This window comes from Anabrus simplex, chromosome 7, assembly GCF_040414725.1.
Source record: "Anabrus simplex isolate iqAnaSimp1 chromosome 7, ASM4041472v1, whole genome shotgun sequence".
Taxonomy (NCBI): Eukaryota; Metazoa; Arthropoda; class Insecta; order Orthoptera; family Tettigoniidae; genus Anabrus; species Anabrus simplex.
Genome location: NC_090271.1, coordinates 64,204,586 through 64,221,068, shown reverse-complemented (window position 1 = coordinate 64,221,068; position 16,483 = coordinate 64,204,586). Strand labels below are relative to the sequence as shown.

General features: G+C 38.0%; 1 protein-coding gene across 1 annotated transcript in view; it reads right to left on the bottom strand.

The window, feature by feature from the left end:
• The window catches only part of LOC136877696 (cilia- and flagella-associated protein 91-like), a 156,895-nt gene extending 145,564 nt beyond the window's left edge, over positions 1 to 11,331 (bottom strand). Inside the window, exons 1-2 of the mRNA XM_067151908.2 lie at positions 11,282 to 11,331; positions 3,430 to 3,498 (exon numbers count right to left, since the gene is read on the bottom strand). Of these exons, the coding sequence (XP_067008009.2) occupies positions 3,430 to 3,498; positions 11,282 to 11,331 (119 nt within the window). The remainder of the gene's footprint in view (positions 1 to 3,429; positions 3,499 to 11,281) is intronic.
• Between the last annotated feature and the right edge of the window lie 5,152 nt (positions 11,332 to 16,483).

The following is a 16,483-nucleotide window of genomic DNA, read 5'->3' as shown; positions in this document are numbered from 1 at the left end:
CAATCAAATAAACTATTAAGTATGCAACCTTGCCGCAACCCAGTCAATTAGCTGTACAAAACAAAGAAAAAACCTTGGGTGGAATTCGAACCTTCGAGCACCGTCCAGTATCAATACTCTTACCACACCGCTGCCAAATGAGCTATTGTGAGGCTTGACATGCAGCGTGCATTTTACAGCCTATACAATACCTGCTCCTGGTCTGTGTGCGCACCTCTTGTTGTAAGGTACATATTCTTCGTATCTCTGCTAGTTTTATGGGTCCGCTCGCATCTGGGAGATAATGGGTTCGAACCCCATTGTCGGCAGCCCTGAATATGGTTTTCTGTGGTTTCACATTTTCACACCAGGCAAATGCTAGGGCTGTACCTTAATTAAGGTCACAGCTGCTTCCTTCCCACTCCTAGGCCTTTTCTACCCCATCGTCGCCATAAGACCTATCTGTGTTGGTGCAACATGAAGCAAATTTTAAAAGAAAAGAAAATTCACAGTGAAGTACACTCACTATCCAAACACCACACTTTCTTGCCTGTCGAATGGACCAATGGGATGTTTGCTTCATGACACATGCTCGAAACTGGCACAGCATACAACGACGTGTTTTCTGTCTTGCTTTTGTTTTGAACACTTTTCACTCTCGGTCGACAATTCGCTGTTTATCCGATCTACCTGATTTGCCACAATTCTGATAGTTGTTATCGTTCTGTTTCTGTGCCAACATCACATTCTGCTCACACATTGTCAGTTACTCAATCGCACGTCACTTACCTTGATTATTTTAATTTGCAATATTTTGGGATTTGGGAGTCCATCACGTGACTTGATCACAATGTAAAATTATTAAAATTTGCCGGTAAACTGTAGAGTAACAACATCAACAGAACGTTGTTGTTTATCAGCACTTCCATATCACTGAGTCGGTCAACAGCATCGAAGAATCTTTGCAGATGATCACAAACATCATCGCCCTTGTCCATGTGTTTAAGCACCGTTTGTTTCAGTACGTTACCTTTTCTTGCAGGGCCTTTGGACTGGGAGACACTTTCCAACTTTTGCTATAAAGTTCTCTCGATGTTGTACAATCCTTCACTTATTTTAACTCTGCTGAAGAGATTCCCAGATGTATCTCTGGCATAGCCTTACTATCACCTGATTCTCACACTGCGGCTGCATTCTCTGTATTTGCCTCGGGCTTCACTTTTGCACCAATCACGTAGTTCCACACATTATTTTTAATTAGCATCACTTTCATATGAATTTTCCACGTATCGTAATTGTCTTTTGAAAACATTTTGATGCGGATTATCACAAATGACACCATATCTCATTCTTTCTCGCCACGTTACAGAATGTTCCCGATAACGTAACCACACTTTCACTTCTTTCTACAGTTTCACTTTCTCACACATGATACTGGGCCCATAACCTTATTAATAGGTAGAACACAATATTATGTAATATTACAGCTAATTTATACAATACAAATTGCTGTAAAAAGTTGAATCCTCAACAACCACCCCCAGAATCATGACCTTTATAACTGGGAGGAATTACAACTATTATGAATATGAACAAAATATTTTATATCACCTCTGATAATTTCACACAGGCAGAAGAGAAGAGAGGAAATTTTTTCAATTACTTCCAGATTTTGCTTTGTACTGGCTGTGTTCTATGAAGAAGGATGTTAATCTAATAACAACAAAATTTTACTTGACAAACAAAACTTCCCTCCAAGGAATATTGCCAATTAGTTTAACTGAACACTAGTATATTTACAATGATTGAGAAAACAAGCAGGCGTATACAGTGTGAGGGTCTGAGCTGTCAGTGTAGAGATGGTGTGGAATGACATCAGTAGACGAATAAGTTTGAGTGGTGTCTTTAAAAGTTGGAAAGATCACAGTATGAAGATAAAGTTGGAATTCAAGAGGAGAAAATGGGGCAAATATTCATTTATAGGAAGGGGAATTAGGGATTGGAATAACTTACCAAGGGAGATGTTCAATAAATTTCCAATTTCTTTGCAATCATTTAATAAAACGCTAGAAAAACAACAGATAGGGAATCTGCCACCAGAGCGACTGCCCTAAATGCAAATCAGTAGTGATTGATTGATTGATTGATTGATTGATTGATTGATTGATTGATTGATTGATTGATTGATTGATTGATTGATTGATTGATTGATTGATTGATTGATTGATTGATTGATTGATTGATTGATTGATTGATTGATTGATTGATTGATTGATTGATTGATTGATTGATTGATTGATTGATTGATTGATTGATTGATTGATTGATTGATTGATTGATTGATTGATTGATTGATTGATTGATTGATTGATTGATTGATTGATTGATTGATTGATTGATTGATTGATTGATTGATTGATTGATTGATTGATTGATTGATTGATTGATTGATTGATTGATTGATTGATTGATTGATTGATTGATTGATTGATTGATTGATTGATTGATTGATTGATTGATTGATTGGTTGGTTGGTTGGTTGGTTGGTTGGTTGGTTGGTTGGTTGATTGATTGATTGATTGATTGATTGATTGATTGATTGATTGATTGATTGATTGATTGATTGATTGATTGATTGATTGATTGATTGATTGATTGATTGATTGATTGATTGATTGATTGATTGATTGATTGATTGATTGATGCAGTCAAGTTACTGTGCTGTGTCTGGGCAAGTGAATGATGCAATAGCAGCATGACTCATATTCATATAGCTCGCCCAGTGATGTCATGGACTTAGCTGGTCTGTGATAAGCTTCCGTACAGTATGTCTGCTTCTTTTACAGCAGCAGCTGATCAGTTTAGTGTGTTTCATAGCTTCTGAATTAAATGTTGAACAGTGTATTTTTTTGACCTTTAGACTTTTAAATGCAATTCACACCAAAATTCTGAAGATTCATGAGGCTGAATGGCAGAGAGTGAACCGAATATACTCACAAGCTACAACAATTGTCTACAGAATAAGGGAGAGCATTTTGAATACTTACAGGATATGTTTTATTGTTTATCTACCATTTTTCAATCTGATTATCCATTTATCGGAAGTTGATGGGTTTTCTATGGGTGTAGGGATGAGTGTGATGTTGATCGTACTTTCGTTTACCGATAAGTGGCATTCAGGAAGGACGGCAACCCTTGCACGACTAGTCCTGTAGTGCAATGTGACTGTTGATAATATGATCATAGTTATGGTGGAATCAAAACTTCAGGTATGTGACTTTCCACTTTCAAATCCAGCAGGCATTGGCTGGGATTCAAACTGCAGCCACCTTGGTGAAAACCCAGTGATGATGTCACTCAGCTGTCATGCACCCCACAATGCTTATGGATAGAAAGATTCTACCATATCATTATCAACCTCGTGATTAGTTGTCAAGGGTACAAACCTACCTTCGGAAGAACTGATGACGATCAGCTCCTCTCACGTCAACTGTCTTTGTTGGCTGCTGGTTCTGAAGACTAGAAATGAGAAAAAACAACATACTGTATTTATTAGTGTGTGCAGCTCAAAACCTCAACACTGGTATAAAAATATAGACTTATATGTACAAAAACAGAACTCTGTCACAGAAAAATATGATTGAATGACTGAATCAATCACTTGAAGTAATATTTTATAAGTTTATTTTTTACTTGATAGCTAGTATTTAAATTTTCTACTTATAAAAGTAATATCTAAACTGAGTACATCATAACAGTAAGAATGAGGAAAAATTTCAGACCATCAAAAAGATTTATTAAAATAAAATTCACAGTTTAAAAGTTGAAATAACAATGTTATTAAAAATAAATATCATGTTTCATTCAATCATGTCAACAAATTCTGATTCCTCAGACCACATAAAATTGAAATAAAATCACCTTGAAAATTCAAGTTGCGTATACACGGTGCATTCCATATATAATGTGACCAAATTCATAAAAAATCATTTATTGAATATATTCATACAAATAATAAAAAATCTTCAAAATAACACCCTCTTGCGTCGATACACTTCTGGAAGTGGTGTTTGCATGCCTGGAAGGCATCCTGAAAGGCCTTTTCCGGAATGTCCTTTAGAACATATCAGATGTAAGGCTTTTCAGGCGTTTGCTCTATTAACCAGCGTTTCGTGGGTAGGGTCTGACACATCCCACTCTGACAAGTCTAGTGTCAGACCTAAGATGAAACGCTGGTTAATAGAGCAAACGCCTGAAAAGCCTTACATCTGATATGTTTTTGACATGCTCTATTGGTGAAAAATATCTAATTCCCTCCATGGGAATTTAGAATTTTCCATGTCTTTTAGAGCCGATGTAACATGCGCCTGGATTCTTTCAATCATGTCCCAGTGTTTTCCTTTCATGACTCCTTTTAACCAAGGAAACAAAAAAAAAGTCAGCAGGAGTCAGGTCAGGACTGTAGGGAAGCTGGGTAACCAATGGGGTGTTGGTCCTGTCCAGGAAGTCGTTGACAATGAAGGCGCTGTGACTCAGCGTGTTGTCGTGATGAACTTTCCACGTGTCCTTGATGTCGCTTCGGCAGCACGAGACCCTCCTTTTCAGTCACAATGCGAAAAACGTTTGTTTTTGCCATGTTTAGAGTTTGTGCTATCAATTGAAGGCTCAGCCGTCTGTCAGAGTTCAAACAATCGCGCACACGCGTCACATTTTCGTCGACTTGTGAGGTTGATGGCTGTCCACTGCGAGGTTCGTCGGTGATTTCCTCTCAGCCCTCCATGAACGACTTGTGCCATCGGAAAACTTGTGATTTGGACAAGCAATTGGTCCCAAAGGCCTGCTGAAGTAATGGAAACGTTTTGGTGGCGAACTTCCCAAGTTTAACGCAAAATTTGATAGCGTACCATTGCTCTACAGAACGATCCATTTTGTGCCATGTTACATGAACTCAAAATGGGCTTGATGGAAATGCACATCCTGACTCTCCGGCAGCTCGCTGCCGAATGAGACAAAGAGCGTTTGAAGCTAACATCCCCCCTCCACCTAGCCCAGCAGGTTAGAACACGCTGCGGTGTACAGTTGCATCAGAAAAAAATTGGTCGCATTACTTATGAAATGCACGTTGTACAAAGATAGGAACATAAAAAGAAACACAAAATAGGATAAAATAAGAACAGGCCAAAGTGCCAAAGTGAGAAGAAGAAACAAGAACTAACACGAAAGCATAAAAGGACGAGGACAATTTCCACATATATTAATGTAATCAAATTATGGTTCCCAAATGGAAACCTAATTTTTTACTGTGAAAGCCTAGGCAGACATTTCTAGTAGGTGAAAATCCTGATCTCAGCCTGCCTCTTACCCGGAGGCCCCGGAATTGATTCCCAGCTAAGTCAGGCATTTTTACCTGGTTCTGAAGGCTGATTTGAAATCCACTCAGTCTGCGTGATTACAATTGATGAGTTACCTGATTATGAGATAGCGACCGTGGTCTAGAAAACCAAGCATAACAGCCGAGAGGATTCATCGTGCTGACCACACGACACCTCGTAATCTGCCGGCCTTCAGGTTAATTAGCGGTCACTTGGTACACCAAGGCCCTTCAGGGCTGTTGCACTATGGGGTTTGGGGTTTGGAGTAACTAATCTCACCTAGTGTACTGTCACTTCTTTGTGCTATAAAGTTTGCAGTTGTGGCTCAGCAATGTACTAGCCAGCATCTTAGAGAGGTGTGGCATTCCAACTGATGAGCTCATTGGCCCACTGGGATGAAACGCTAGTTCTTTAAGACTGAGAAATCTGAACACTACTAATTTTGATTAAATATCATGGGATTCGTTAGTTCAGCGTGTACGCCATATTGTATGCTTAAGACATGGTACACTGATAGCAATCATGCAGAGTGACAAGTATGTCATGGGACACTCATTAGCATCATCTAATTAGCAATATGTGGATGTATGACGTAACTGAACAATAATAAACAATAACAGACCTTATGAGAATCAAACCCCAGCTGTGCATATTCTTGAGCAGTAAGCATTTGTGCCAAACTACTGAAGTACTCTGCTGTATAGTCACACAATGTTAATGACCAACTATACTCTGCTATGCAGCGTTGCTTCATTGTGCTAGAGAAACTTCTTGAAAGTGCATTTTGTCATTCAACATTTCTTCTCCATTTCCATGCAGGATTCTAATGATGTACACCCTGACTGGAATTTTTTTGATCACTGTGTGTGGGTGGATGAATAAGCATGTGTGTAAGAAAAGAAGAGAGAGCTGAAATAGGTCAGACTAGATGAAGTTACTTTCTGTTGATAATATTACAAGTTTCCAATTGTGACAATTGTGACAACTATCAAAATACAATTGTAATTTGCCCTGGAAACAGATTTCTCAGTGATTTTTGATATGCTAAATATGTTTTCCTTGGTTAAATTCCTCTGTCATGCCATGTTCTTGAGACTTTAAACTAAAAATCCTAAATAAGTAAGGAAGGTAAAAAAATATCATTATAATCCTTGATTTAAAAAAACAGAAACCTTTTGTTTAGATTGATGCTTTTAAGGTCCCGAGTAAGAGATAAGATAATCTTTTAGGTTTATGCTGTGTGAATACCACAACCGATCACGACTGTTCTTTTGTTTTTAAGAATTGAGAGACAGTCTTTTCAATCTCAAAAATCTTAAAGTGGGCCTTTTGCAACACTGGGATGAAACACATCAATTCCCTGTTTGAAAGGCCTGTGTGCTATCAATTTTTGAAACTTGACTCTTTCAGTTGATGAATATCAAACAACGGTTTCCTTAATTTTCCAGTTCTATTGTTCTATAATTTTTTTATCTACAGATATTCATTTCTGAGAACAATATCGTCAAGTTGGACATTTGAGACAAATTATTGAAAACTTGATTATTTCTCTGCTTTTTCTTGTATAAATGGTGCATCTTGGTAAAAAAAAAAATGCAGAGAATAAAAGTCTATATTTCAGTGATATATTTCAAATACAGTATCATACAGCTCTTTATTCTAATTGATTTGATATTTTTAGATGATATTTATTATAGCTTGAATTTAAAAGAGCATGCAAAATGGAAAGTTGTTGAGATTTGATGATCTCACATTCAGATATGATAAAGGCAGCTGGAACACCAGACTTAAATTGGCTATCTGGGAAGAAAACAAAATCCAAGAAGAAGAAAAGGAACTATCATCCCACTGTTTAAAAAGAGCAACAGGCAGAAATGTGGAAATTATTAAGGCCATAATGCTGTTGTCCCACACCCTGAAGTGGTTGGGAATAGATCATCAAAATGAGACTTAGGAGGAGAGTGAAACCTTTGCTTAAGAAGAGTAACACAGATTCAGGAGAGATCAAAGTACTGTACTATGATTTTTTTTTTGCTGTAAAAATGCTTACAGAAAAGAACTGGGAACATGGAAAGAATCTTGTGATTATATTTTTGAACACTAAAAAAGGCCTATGACAGTGTCCCTGAGACCAAGATCTGGTAATGTCTGGAAAACTTCAAGGTGCCAAAGTACCTAACTAACAAAATAAAGATACTATACTAGAATTGTTACAGCTGTGTTCAGATAGACAGAGGACGGTCAAAATGATTTGAGACAAGAAAAGTTGTCCAACAAGGAATAATAGTACTGTAATGGACAAAATGGACAAAATCATAAAGTCTATCAAAAAAATTGACAATGAACCGAATGCCCTATATTTGTTTATGATGTGCTGTTATGGGGAGAAAGAGAAACTTTTAAAAAATGGCATATGGCTTTTAGTGCTGCCAGTGTCCAAGGACAAGTTCGGCTCACCAGATGCAGGTCTTTTGATTTGACGCCCGTAGGCGACCTGTGCGTCGTGATGAGGATGAAATGATGATGAAAACGACACAAACACCCAGTCACAGAAATGAGATATCTATTAGGTTCAACCTATTCAATACTAATTACATGTTGATGTTACTAATAACTTTTATTTAACATGGGACCGGTTTTGACATTTAAAATGTCATCATCAGCCATAAAATAAAACACAAATATATAAGCAATGACATAATAATCATAACTATTGTGGATGCACATTGAAATATGTTCATTGAAAGTCTTTAACCGTCCATTCACACCATGTGTTCAGATAAATCGCCATAACAGAAGAGCAACGGCGTAATAATTAAATCTGGTGCAGTGACACGTTGAAGTATGCATATAGTCTCTCACTATTCAAAAAATAAAAGAAGCTTCTTCGATATGTAGTCTTTGTGCATCCATTCAATAGAAGGCTCCAACAGGCTTCCAAAGTAAAGAGTCATTTAAAACACTCACACATGCTATGCGTCAGTGAGAGACGATATGCATACTTCAATGTGTCACTGCGCCAGATTTAATTATTATGCCGTTACTCTTCTGTTATGGCGATTTATCTTAACACATGGTGTGAATGGACAGTAATAATAATAATCGTATGGCCTCAGCTACCGTTTGCAGACATTTCGATTTGACACCATCTGGCTGTCTGCTCGTCAATTTCGACATTCCGGTTTACTCTGTCTGTCATCTAGCGGACCTAGAGTAAACCGGATCTCTCTTGGGCGTCTATGGCTGAGATTGAATTAATTTTGTCGGGTAAATACCAAATGTATCACCAGAGATCTTTTACATGCCGACATCGTACGACATGGAGTGTCGAATGGACTTCTTTTCCGCCCTTCAAAAATCCGACTACCTCTGCCGGGTTTGAACCCACTATCTTGGGATCCGGAGGCCGACACTCTACCACGGATCCACAGAGGTTAAAGAGTTTTAATGTACATATTTCAATGTGTATCCACAATAGTTTTGATAATTATGTCATTGCTTATATATTTGTGATTTATTTTAAGGCTGATGATGACATTTTAAATGTCAAAACCGGTCCCATGTTAAATAAAAGTTATTAGTAACATCAACACGTAATTAGTATTGAATAGGTTGAACCTAATAGATATCTCATCTCTGTGATCTCAGTTCATTACGGAAACATCAATGAAGCTCATATCTTTGAACAAACACCCAGTCCCCGTGCCAGCAAAATTAACCAATTAAGGTTAAAATTTCTGACCCTGCCACGAATCGAACCTGGGACTCTGTGACCAAAGGCCAGCACGCTAACCATTTAGCCATGGAGCCGGTCAAAAAGAAGCTGAAGTACAGAAAAACTGACTGAATGAAACAATATGTCCAATGACTTTGAGCTGAAGACGAGTAAAACAAAGACCATTGAAATGACTATCAACAGGGAAGGAACAAACTCAGACCTCATTTTGGAAGGAACAAAATTAGAATCAGTTTTCACTTCAAGTACTTTGAAAGCACAATCTCCTAAGACAATGCTGTCAAGCTGGAAATACACAGCAGGGTACAGAAAGCACCAAACTTCTACAATCAAGTCAGAAACCTACCACACCTACTTCATACCAGTTCTCACATATGGTTTGGAGGCATATACTCCACTAAACAATGACTATAGCAGAATTTGGGAAACACAAATAAGATTCATTAGAACTATGAATCAAACTACTATAAACGAAGGGACAAAATCAGGAATGAAATAAATAGGAGGTCCCTATTACCGGTGTAATAAAAAAGTGCAGACTTCAGCGGTATTGGCATATTATGAGAATGAACAGGAAAAGGCCTGCTAGAAAATACTTTGACCTAACTGTCCACGAAAAAGACCAAAGGGAAAGCCAAAAATAAATGCTGGATAGGAACAGTAAAATCAGATGTGGAGAGGAGAGGTCTCAGATGGGAAAATGTCTTGAAACAGAAGATATATGAAAACAGGAGGAGCAAGCGCTTGTACACCACACCTGGGAACAGGAGTTAGAAAATGATGATTATGATGATGATGAATATCCCAATAGCCTGAGTGATAGAACAATCTGGTAAATGAATTCAGAACAAGCACATCCAAATTACTTGAAATTGCTTGTGTAACTTTTGGAAAGCTCCCCAAAATTCGTTCTTTTTGTGTGGTTGCATAGTTTATCAAGTCCTGCTAGTTTGAATAATTTAACTCTTGGCCTATTTTAAGAACCTCATTCAACAGTATTAATATAACTAACACTATTATTGTAGTTTGTTCATTTTATGACATAAGAGAAAAATAACATGTCATCATCATTATCCATTTCTCTCGTCCAGCTCCCACCTAGAATATAAAACCAGTACACCACACCTGGGAACAGGAGTTAGAAAATGATGATTATTATGATGATGAATATCTCAATAGGCTGAGTGATAGAACAATCTGGAAAATGGATTCAGAATAAGCACATCCAAAGTACTTGAAATTGCTTGTGTAACTTCTCACATATGGTTTGGAAGCAAATGAAAGAACATGACACACAAGGTATTTAAAATGAGAAAAATAATATATTAATATCATTAATTTATGAAAAAATCATACAGATGAATGAACTAACCAAAAATGGAACCTCCATTATGCATTGTGCTAATGACCTAGTACACTGAATAATGCTGTTACACAGACCACTGAGTGTTAGATGAGACTCACTCATTTTCCTTGAAGTAATGTTACCCCATTATGCCAGAAAAACATAACTGATCACATTCTGTCTTTAACATTTTCAGGTCAATTTTCACCCATTACATCTTGGTGCTTGTTTTAGGGTTTGGAGCAATAACCTATGCCTAAGGTACAGGGATATTAATTTAGGCAATATCTATATTTCCTGGCATCAATTTGTAGGTCATTAACTTTCTCACTTTAAAATCTTCTGTAAATCCTTCCACAACATTTATCAAGAAATATGTAGATATGTCACATGATAAATAACAACAGTGTACTCATAGATTGCTACTTCCTATTCATTTGGTACAGCTCTTTCATAATCTTATTCATTTCTTAAAATGGATTTGTGTGTTTACTTGTATCATTTTTCAAAAAGCTTTTCTGTCATATATTCATTCAGATATGTTGAAAGTTTCAAGATCATTCTGGTTTAATCTGTTTCTACCAAAGCGATGTTGTTTTCTTAAACAACTTGGCTCCATGAATTATAATGGTTAATCTTGAGATCCCTCCATGTCATATGCTCATTTGACAGGAAATAAAATATGCCACATTTATCAGTATCAACACCTGATATTAAAAAGTTAAAATATAAAAATCCACAAGTCAATACTTCTTAACCCTCCGTCGGTCACGCCGTATCCAGAAGGCACCAACCATAGTTTTTTGCACCTTACTTCACAGCGCATGCGTCTGGGGAACCAGCACTCACAGTATCTTCATAGCTGCCAGTGTCTTACAGTACAGTTGAGAAGTTGTCATTGTTGATAACATCAGTGATGGGATACTGAACGTTGGCCCCTACCGGATGCCACACAACCTAAACCTTCTGTGTTTTTAGTATGGGTGGTAACCGTCAGTTTTTCTATTTATACAATCCTAGTGACTTGAAATTAATGAACAGTTTACTTACTGATGATAATTTTGACAAAGAGCAACAGAATGAAGAGAACAGTGATACTGACACTGAAGATCTTCCGGTTGAGAGCAGAGAAGACAACTCCGATACTGAGGAAAGTGGAGTGAAAGATGAACCTCTTCTCAGGGACATTCTGTTTTATCCAGGGAAGGATGGAAACACAAAATGGGGTAAGCACCCTGAATATAATCATAGGAATAAAACACCTCCACATAATTTGCTCACCAAACTGCCAGCAGTTATTGGTGATGCACGTCACGTAAAAGATGAAGGTGAGTGTTGGAAATTGTTTACAACTGACGAAATGTTACATAATGTCGTTTGATATATCAGTATATAGAACACGTTAAAGGACATTTTCAAAGGGAAAGAAATGCGAAAGTGACTGATATTATTGAAGTAAAGGCATTCTTTGGACTTTTATATTTGGTTGGTACTTTACATGCAAACAAAATAATGCTGGAGGACTTGTGGGGCATGGACAGCAATGGAGTAGAAATAATCCGTCTTGTTATGAATTTGAGGCATTTTAAATTTTTGCCTCATTGCTTTTGTTTTGATGACAGAGTTACAAGAGAGGAGAGTAAAAAGTTAGACAACTTGGCAGCTATCCAGGAAGTATTTCAATCATTTGTTGACAACTGTAAGAAGAACTATTTCCTTGGGGTGTTCGTAACAATAGATGAAAAGCTTGAAGCCTTTCGTGGAAGATGCCAGTTTAAGCAGTATATTGCATCAAAACCAGCCATATATGGAATAAAAATATATGCCCTAGTGGATGCAAAAATTTTCTATTGTCATAATTTGGAAATTTACCCAGGGAAACAGCCAGAGGGGCCGTTTCATATCAGTAACAAACCATCAGATGTTGTTAAGCGGTTGGCACAGCCTATCTATAACACAAGTCGTAATATTACGACAGATAATTGGTTCACAGACTTGAACTTGATAGTTGACTTGAAGAAGAAGAGATTGACTTGAAGAAGAAGAGATTATCTTATGTTGGCGCCATTAGAAACAATAAAAGATATCTGCCAGCTGAGCTTACGAATGTGAAACAAAGGACAATAAAGTCATCAATGTATGGCTTCAATGAACATGCCACTTTAGTCTCCTATGTTCTTAATAAAAACAGAATTGTCCTGCTCGTTTCCAGTCATCATTTAGATGACGACTCGATTGATGATGAAACTGGAGAAAATGCCAAATCTATAATTATGACATGCTACAATGGGACAAAGGGTAGAGTAGATGTCATGGATAAAATGTGTGGGAATTACAACGTACCCCAAAATAACACACGTTGGCCACTAGTTATTTTCTTTGCTATGTTGAATGTAGCTGGCATAAATGCTCAAGTAGTGGCTATTGTGAACAGAATGAATGTCAGTAGGAGGAGACTGTTTCTGAGAACACTATCTGAGCAGTTGGTGTCCGAAGAGATTAGGCGAAGGAGCATGAATCCAACAGATCCCCATTCGATACTGCATTTCCAACTTGAAAAGTACCGACCTGCAGAGTAAGACAAAGAAGCAATAGCCACTGGAACTAACCTTCCTCCACTTGCTGAAAAGAAATAGGTGACACTTGCAAGCTTGCTAAACCAAAGAGGATCACTAGAATAACAAGGCAGAGCTGCACAAAGTGTAAGAAACATTTCTGCCTGGAACACGGAAGAATGATTTCTCATGAATGCTTCGAAAATCTGGACTTGGGAAAATAAAAGGAAAGATGAACAATTCATTCTGTATTTTTCTTTAGTTCTGTACTACAATGCATACTTTTCTGTTTTTACATTATTATTACTTCAAATTCTGTGAACAAGGTTACGGTATATCATGTTATAGTTCTTATTGTTGGGTATATTATTGCGTATGAAATAAATACTACCTAAGAGATATGACACTGAGTATTCTTGAAATATTTGAAATGAGATAAAACAACCTGGACTTTATTGTTGCTGTTAACAATGGAAATACGAATAAAAGGGATATCAACATTATTTAACTCAATTACGCTATATCCAAACATGTCTACAGGAAATGTATTTTTAAAACTAAGAACACAATGACGCCTCCTAGATGCTGCGTGACTTATCACGTCAAAATTAGAGTGCGACCGGTGGAGGGTTAATAATTTGGAATAAATCAGGAATACATTTCCATTAAGTATGAATGGGTGATTTTTAATTTTCATATTCCTAAATATAAACTATTTATTGTGAGAGCCTAAGCTTCCTAGCTCTTTTACCTTATATTCTCTGGGAAATTCTAATTAACAAAATGTATATATTGCTATGGTCCACAACCACTGTTATTCAATATACTTACTTTTCTTTACTTTCCCAGCTCTTGTCCATGTTGACTGGTAACCGATCAGAACTAACCCGCTCCAGGTGTAACCTGGGGTACTTGGGATGGTCACTGAACATGGACTTGAAGTTTGGACGTAATTGCTGTACAGAAGAAAATACCATACCTTAACAAATTTCTCAGTTCTGCCTACGACTATCTTATTAATGGCTAAGGTACTTACAGTGATCCCCATGAGTTATTGTCATCCCTTTAAGACCCTCCCATATAACTTGAGGTGGAATTCATTTTGCCAGTGCCTTAAGCCATTTGGTGAGAAATATTTCAAGCTTTGAATTTCAACATGCATTTAGCATCTTAGGTCTACCAATTTCTTATATGGAGCTAATACCTAAATACGGGCAGCCCTACCCAGGGAGTGGCGCCCCTGTCTATGTGAGTCCCAGAGCACACTGACCCGGTGTGTAACATCTGGTATGGGCCCCAGCTCAGGGTTACGAGTGAAGACCTCAACGGCATCTACGGCAGAGAAGGTGGACTTCGGTATGGTGGAGATGGCAGAAGGGGCAAACCTGTAGTGTCTGTACTCCAGAGGAGCGGCTACGAAAGGCGTCTGACTCTATGTTAGGGGCGGCCTAATTTTGAACCTAGCAGTAGGTATAAAATGCCTTTGGGTGTGGCGAGCCCATCGTAACAATACCCTATATGGATAAAGCAGATATGGTGCCTTGGAAAATGTTAGGGCGTCCCCTACCGAAGGAAGTGGAGAGGAACCATATTTGCCCCTACCAGGCTACAGCTGGATAAAGGGAAATTATTATGATGATGATGATGATGATGATGACCTAAATACGGATTGACGTTGTGAACCTTCACAGAGGTCATATACACCTGAAAACATTATGCATGGAAGCTGCTCAGGAAATGGCCGGGAGTGAATATGTTAACACAGTAAATCTGGGAGGACTTCCTCCCTTGGTGAAACTTACAACCTGATTGACTTTTTACCCCTTTTAAAATCATACCCTTGCCTGCTGTGCATCTCATAAGTTTGATGAAGTCTTTTTGCAGATGCTCACAATCCTGTAACTTATTTATTACTCCATACAGTGTAACATCAACCACAAAAATCTTATCTATGATTCCAGTTCTTCACTCGTATCATTTACATATACAAGAAAACACAAGAGGTCCAATAATACTGGCCTAATGGGACCTCTTTCTTAATTGTTACAAGATCAGATAATACTTCACCAACTCTTTGAGTTCTGTTTAGTAGAAATTTGGTCACCCATTCAGTCATTCTTTTGTCTAGTCCAATAGCCCTCACTTTTTTCAATAATATTTTATTATCTACACTGTTAAAGGCCTTGGATAGGTCAATAGTGATATAATTCGACCTCACAAATCTAATATATATATATATATATATAAAAGAAGAGTTTTGTCTGTACAATGCTCAGAATTTAAAAAGGATGGTATTTCTGTACCAGCCGTGTCCACAGTAACAGGAAATGCACTTTTTAATTTTCCGTAATTTCTGTCTGTCTCTCTGTCTGTCCGTCCGTCCGTCTGTCTGTCTGTCTGTCTGTCTCTGTCCATCTGTCTGTACACGCGTCACGAGAAAACAGCAGAAGAGAATTTAATGACTCGCTATGCAAAGTCGGGGAATAAGTCACTACAATCTAGGCTATATATAATTTTATTCACGCTGAGTGAAATGGTAGTTTAGGGGAAGGCCTAACATTTAATTCTCAAATAGTTATGTTATTAGTGGCTGTATCTTAATGAAAATTGGTGTGCACAGTCGGGGAAAAAGTACCTATAATATAGTCCATAAATAACTGTATTCAAGCTGAGTGAAGTGGTAGTTTAGGGGAAGGCCTAAAATTTAATTCTCAAATATTTGTTATTAGTGGTCGTATCTTAATGAAAATCGGTAGGCAAAGTCGGGGAACAAGTCACTACAATCTAAGCTATAAATAATTGTCTTCACGCTGAGAAAAATGGTAGTTTAGGAGAAGGCCTAAAATTTAATTCTCAAATATTTGTTACTAGCAAGATACCCATGCTTCGCTACGGTATTATACTGAAATTTATAATTGAATACTTAATATTTTATATATAATCTGACAAAATTTGCGATCTGACGGCAAAATTCCTCCCATTTTTCAATCTTTCTTTCCAGCAATCAATATCGTACTTCACGGGCTAGCTCCAGATGTTCCGCCTGGTCAGTTGGGTCCCAAAATCTTTGCCATCTTTCCCTATAGGCATTTTTAATATGGATCAAATCCTTGGGGAGATCCGGCGTGGTGTCGTCTTGGATGCCTTAGCGGTACTGAACCTGTGGCCGGACTGCATTCATAGTCATTACCTGACCAGGACCCCTTTGCAGGACCCCTCAGTCGTTCCCGTTGCCCCCCCCACCTCTACTTGGTCCATTGTCACCGCTACTACTCCTACCATCACCAATTCTGCCCATACTCCCCTCACTACTTCCATCCTTATCACTACTACTAGCCACCCCACTACTATCATGTCCACGTTCACTACCTCCCTCCCTACCGTACTCCGCAGTCCCCAGCAACCCCCTGCCAACCCTACGGACGACACATCTGCAACTCAACCAACCTCCCAACGACTAGACACTGCCGCAGCAGCTCACCAGCTGCATCCATCG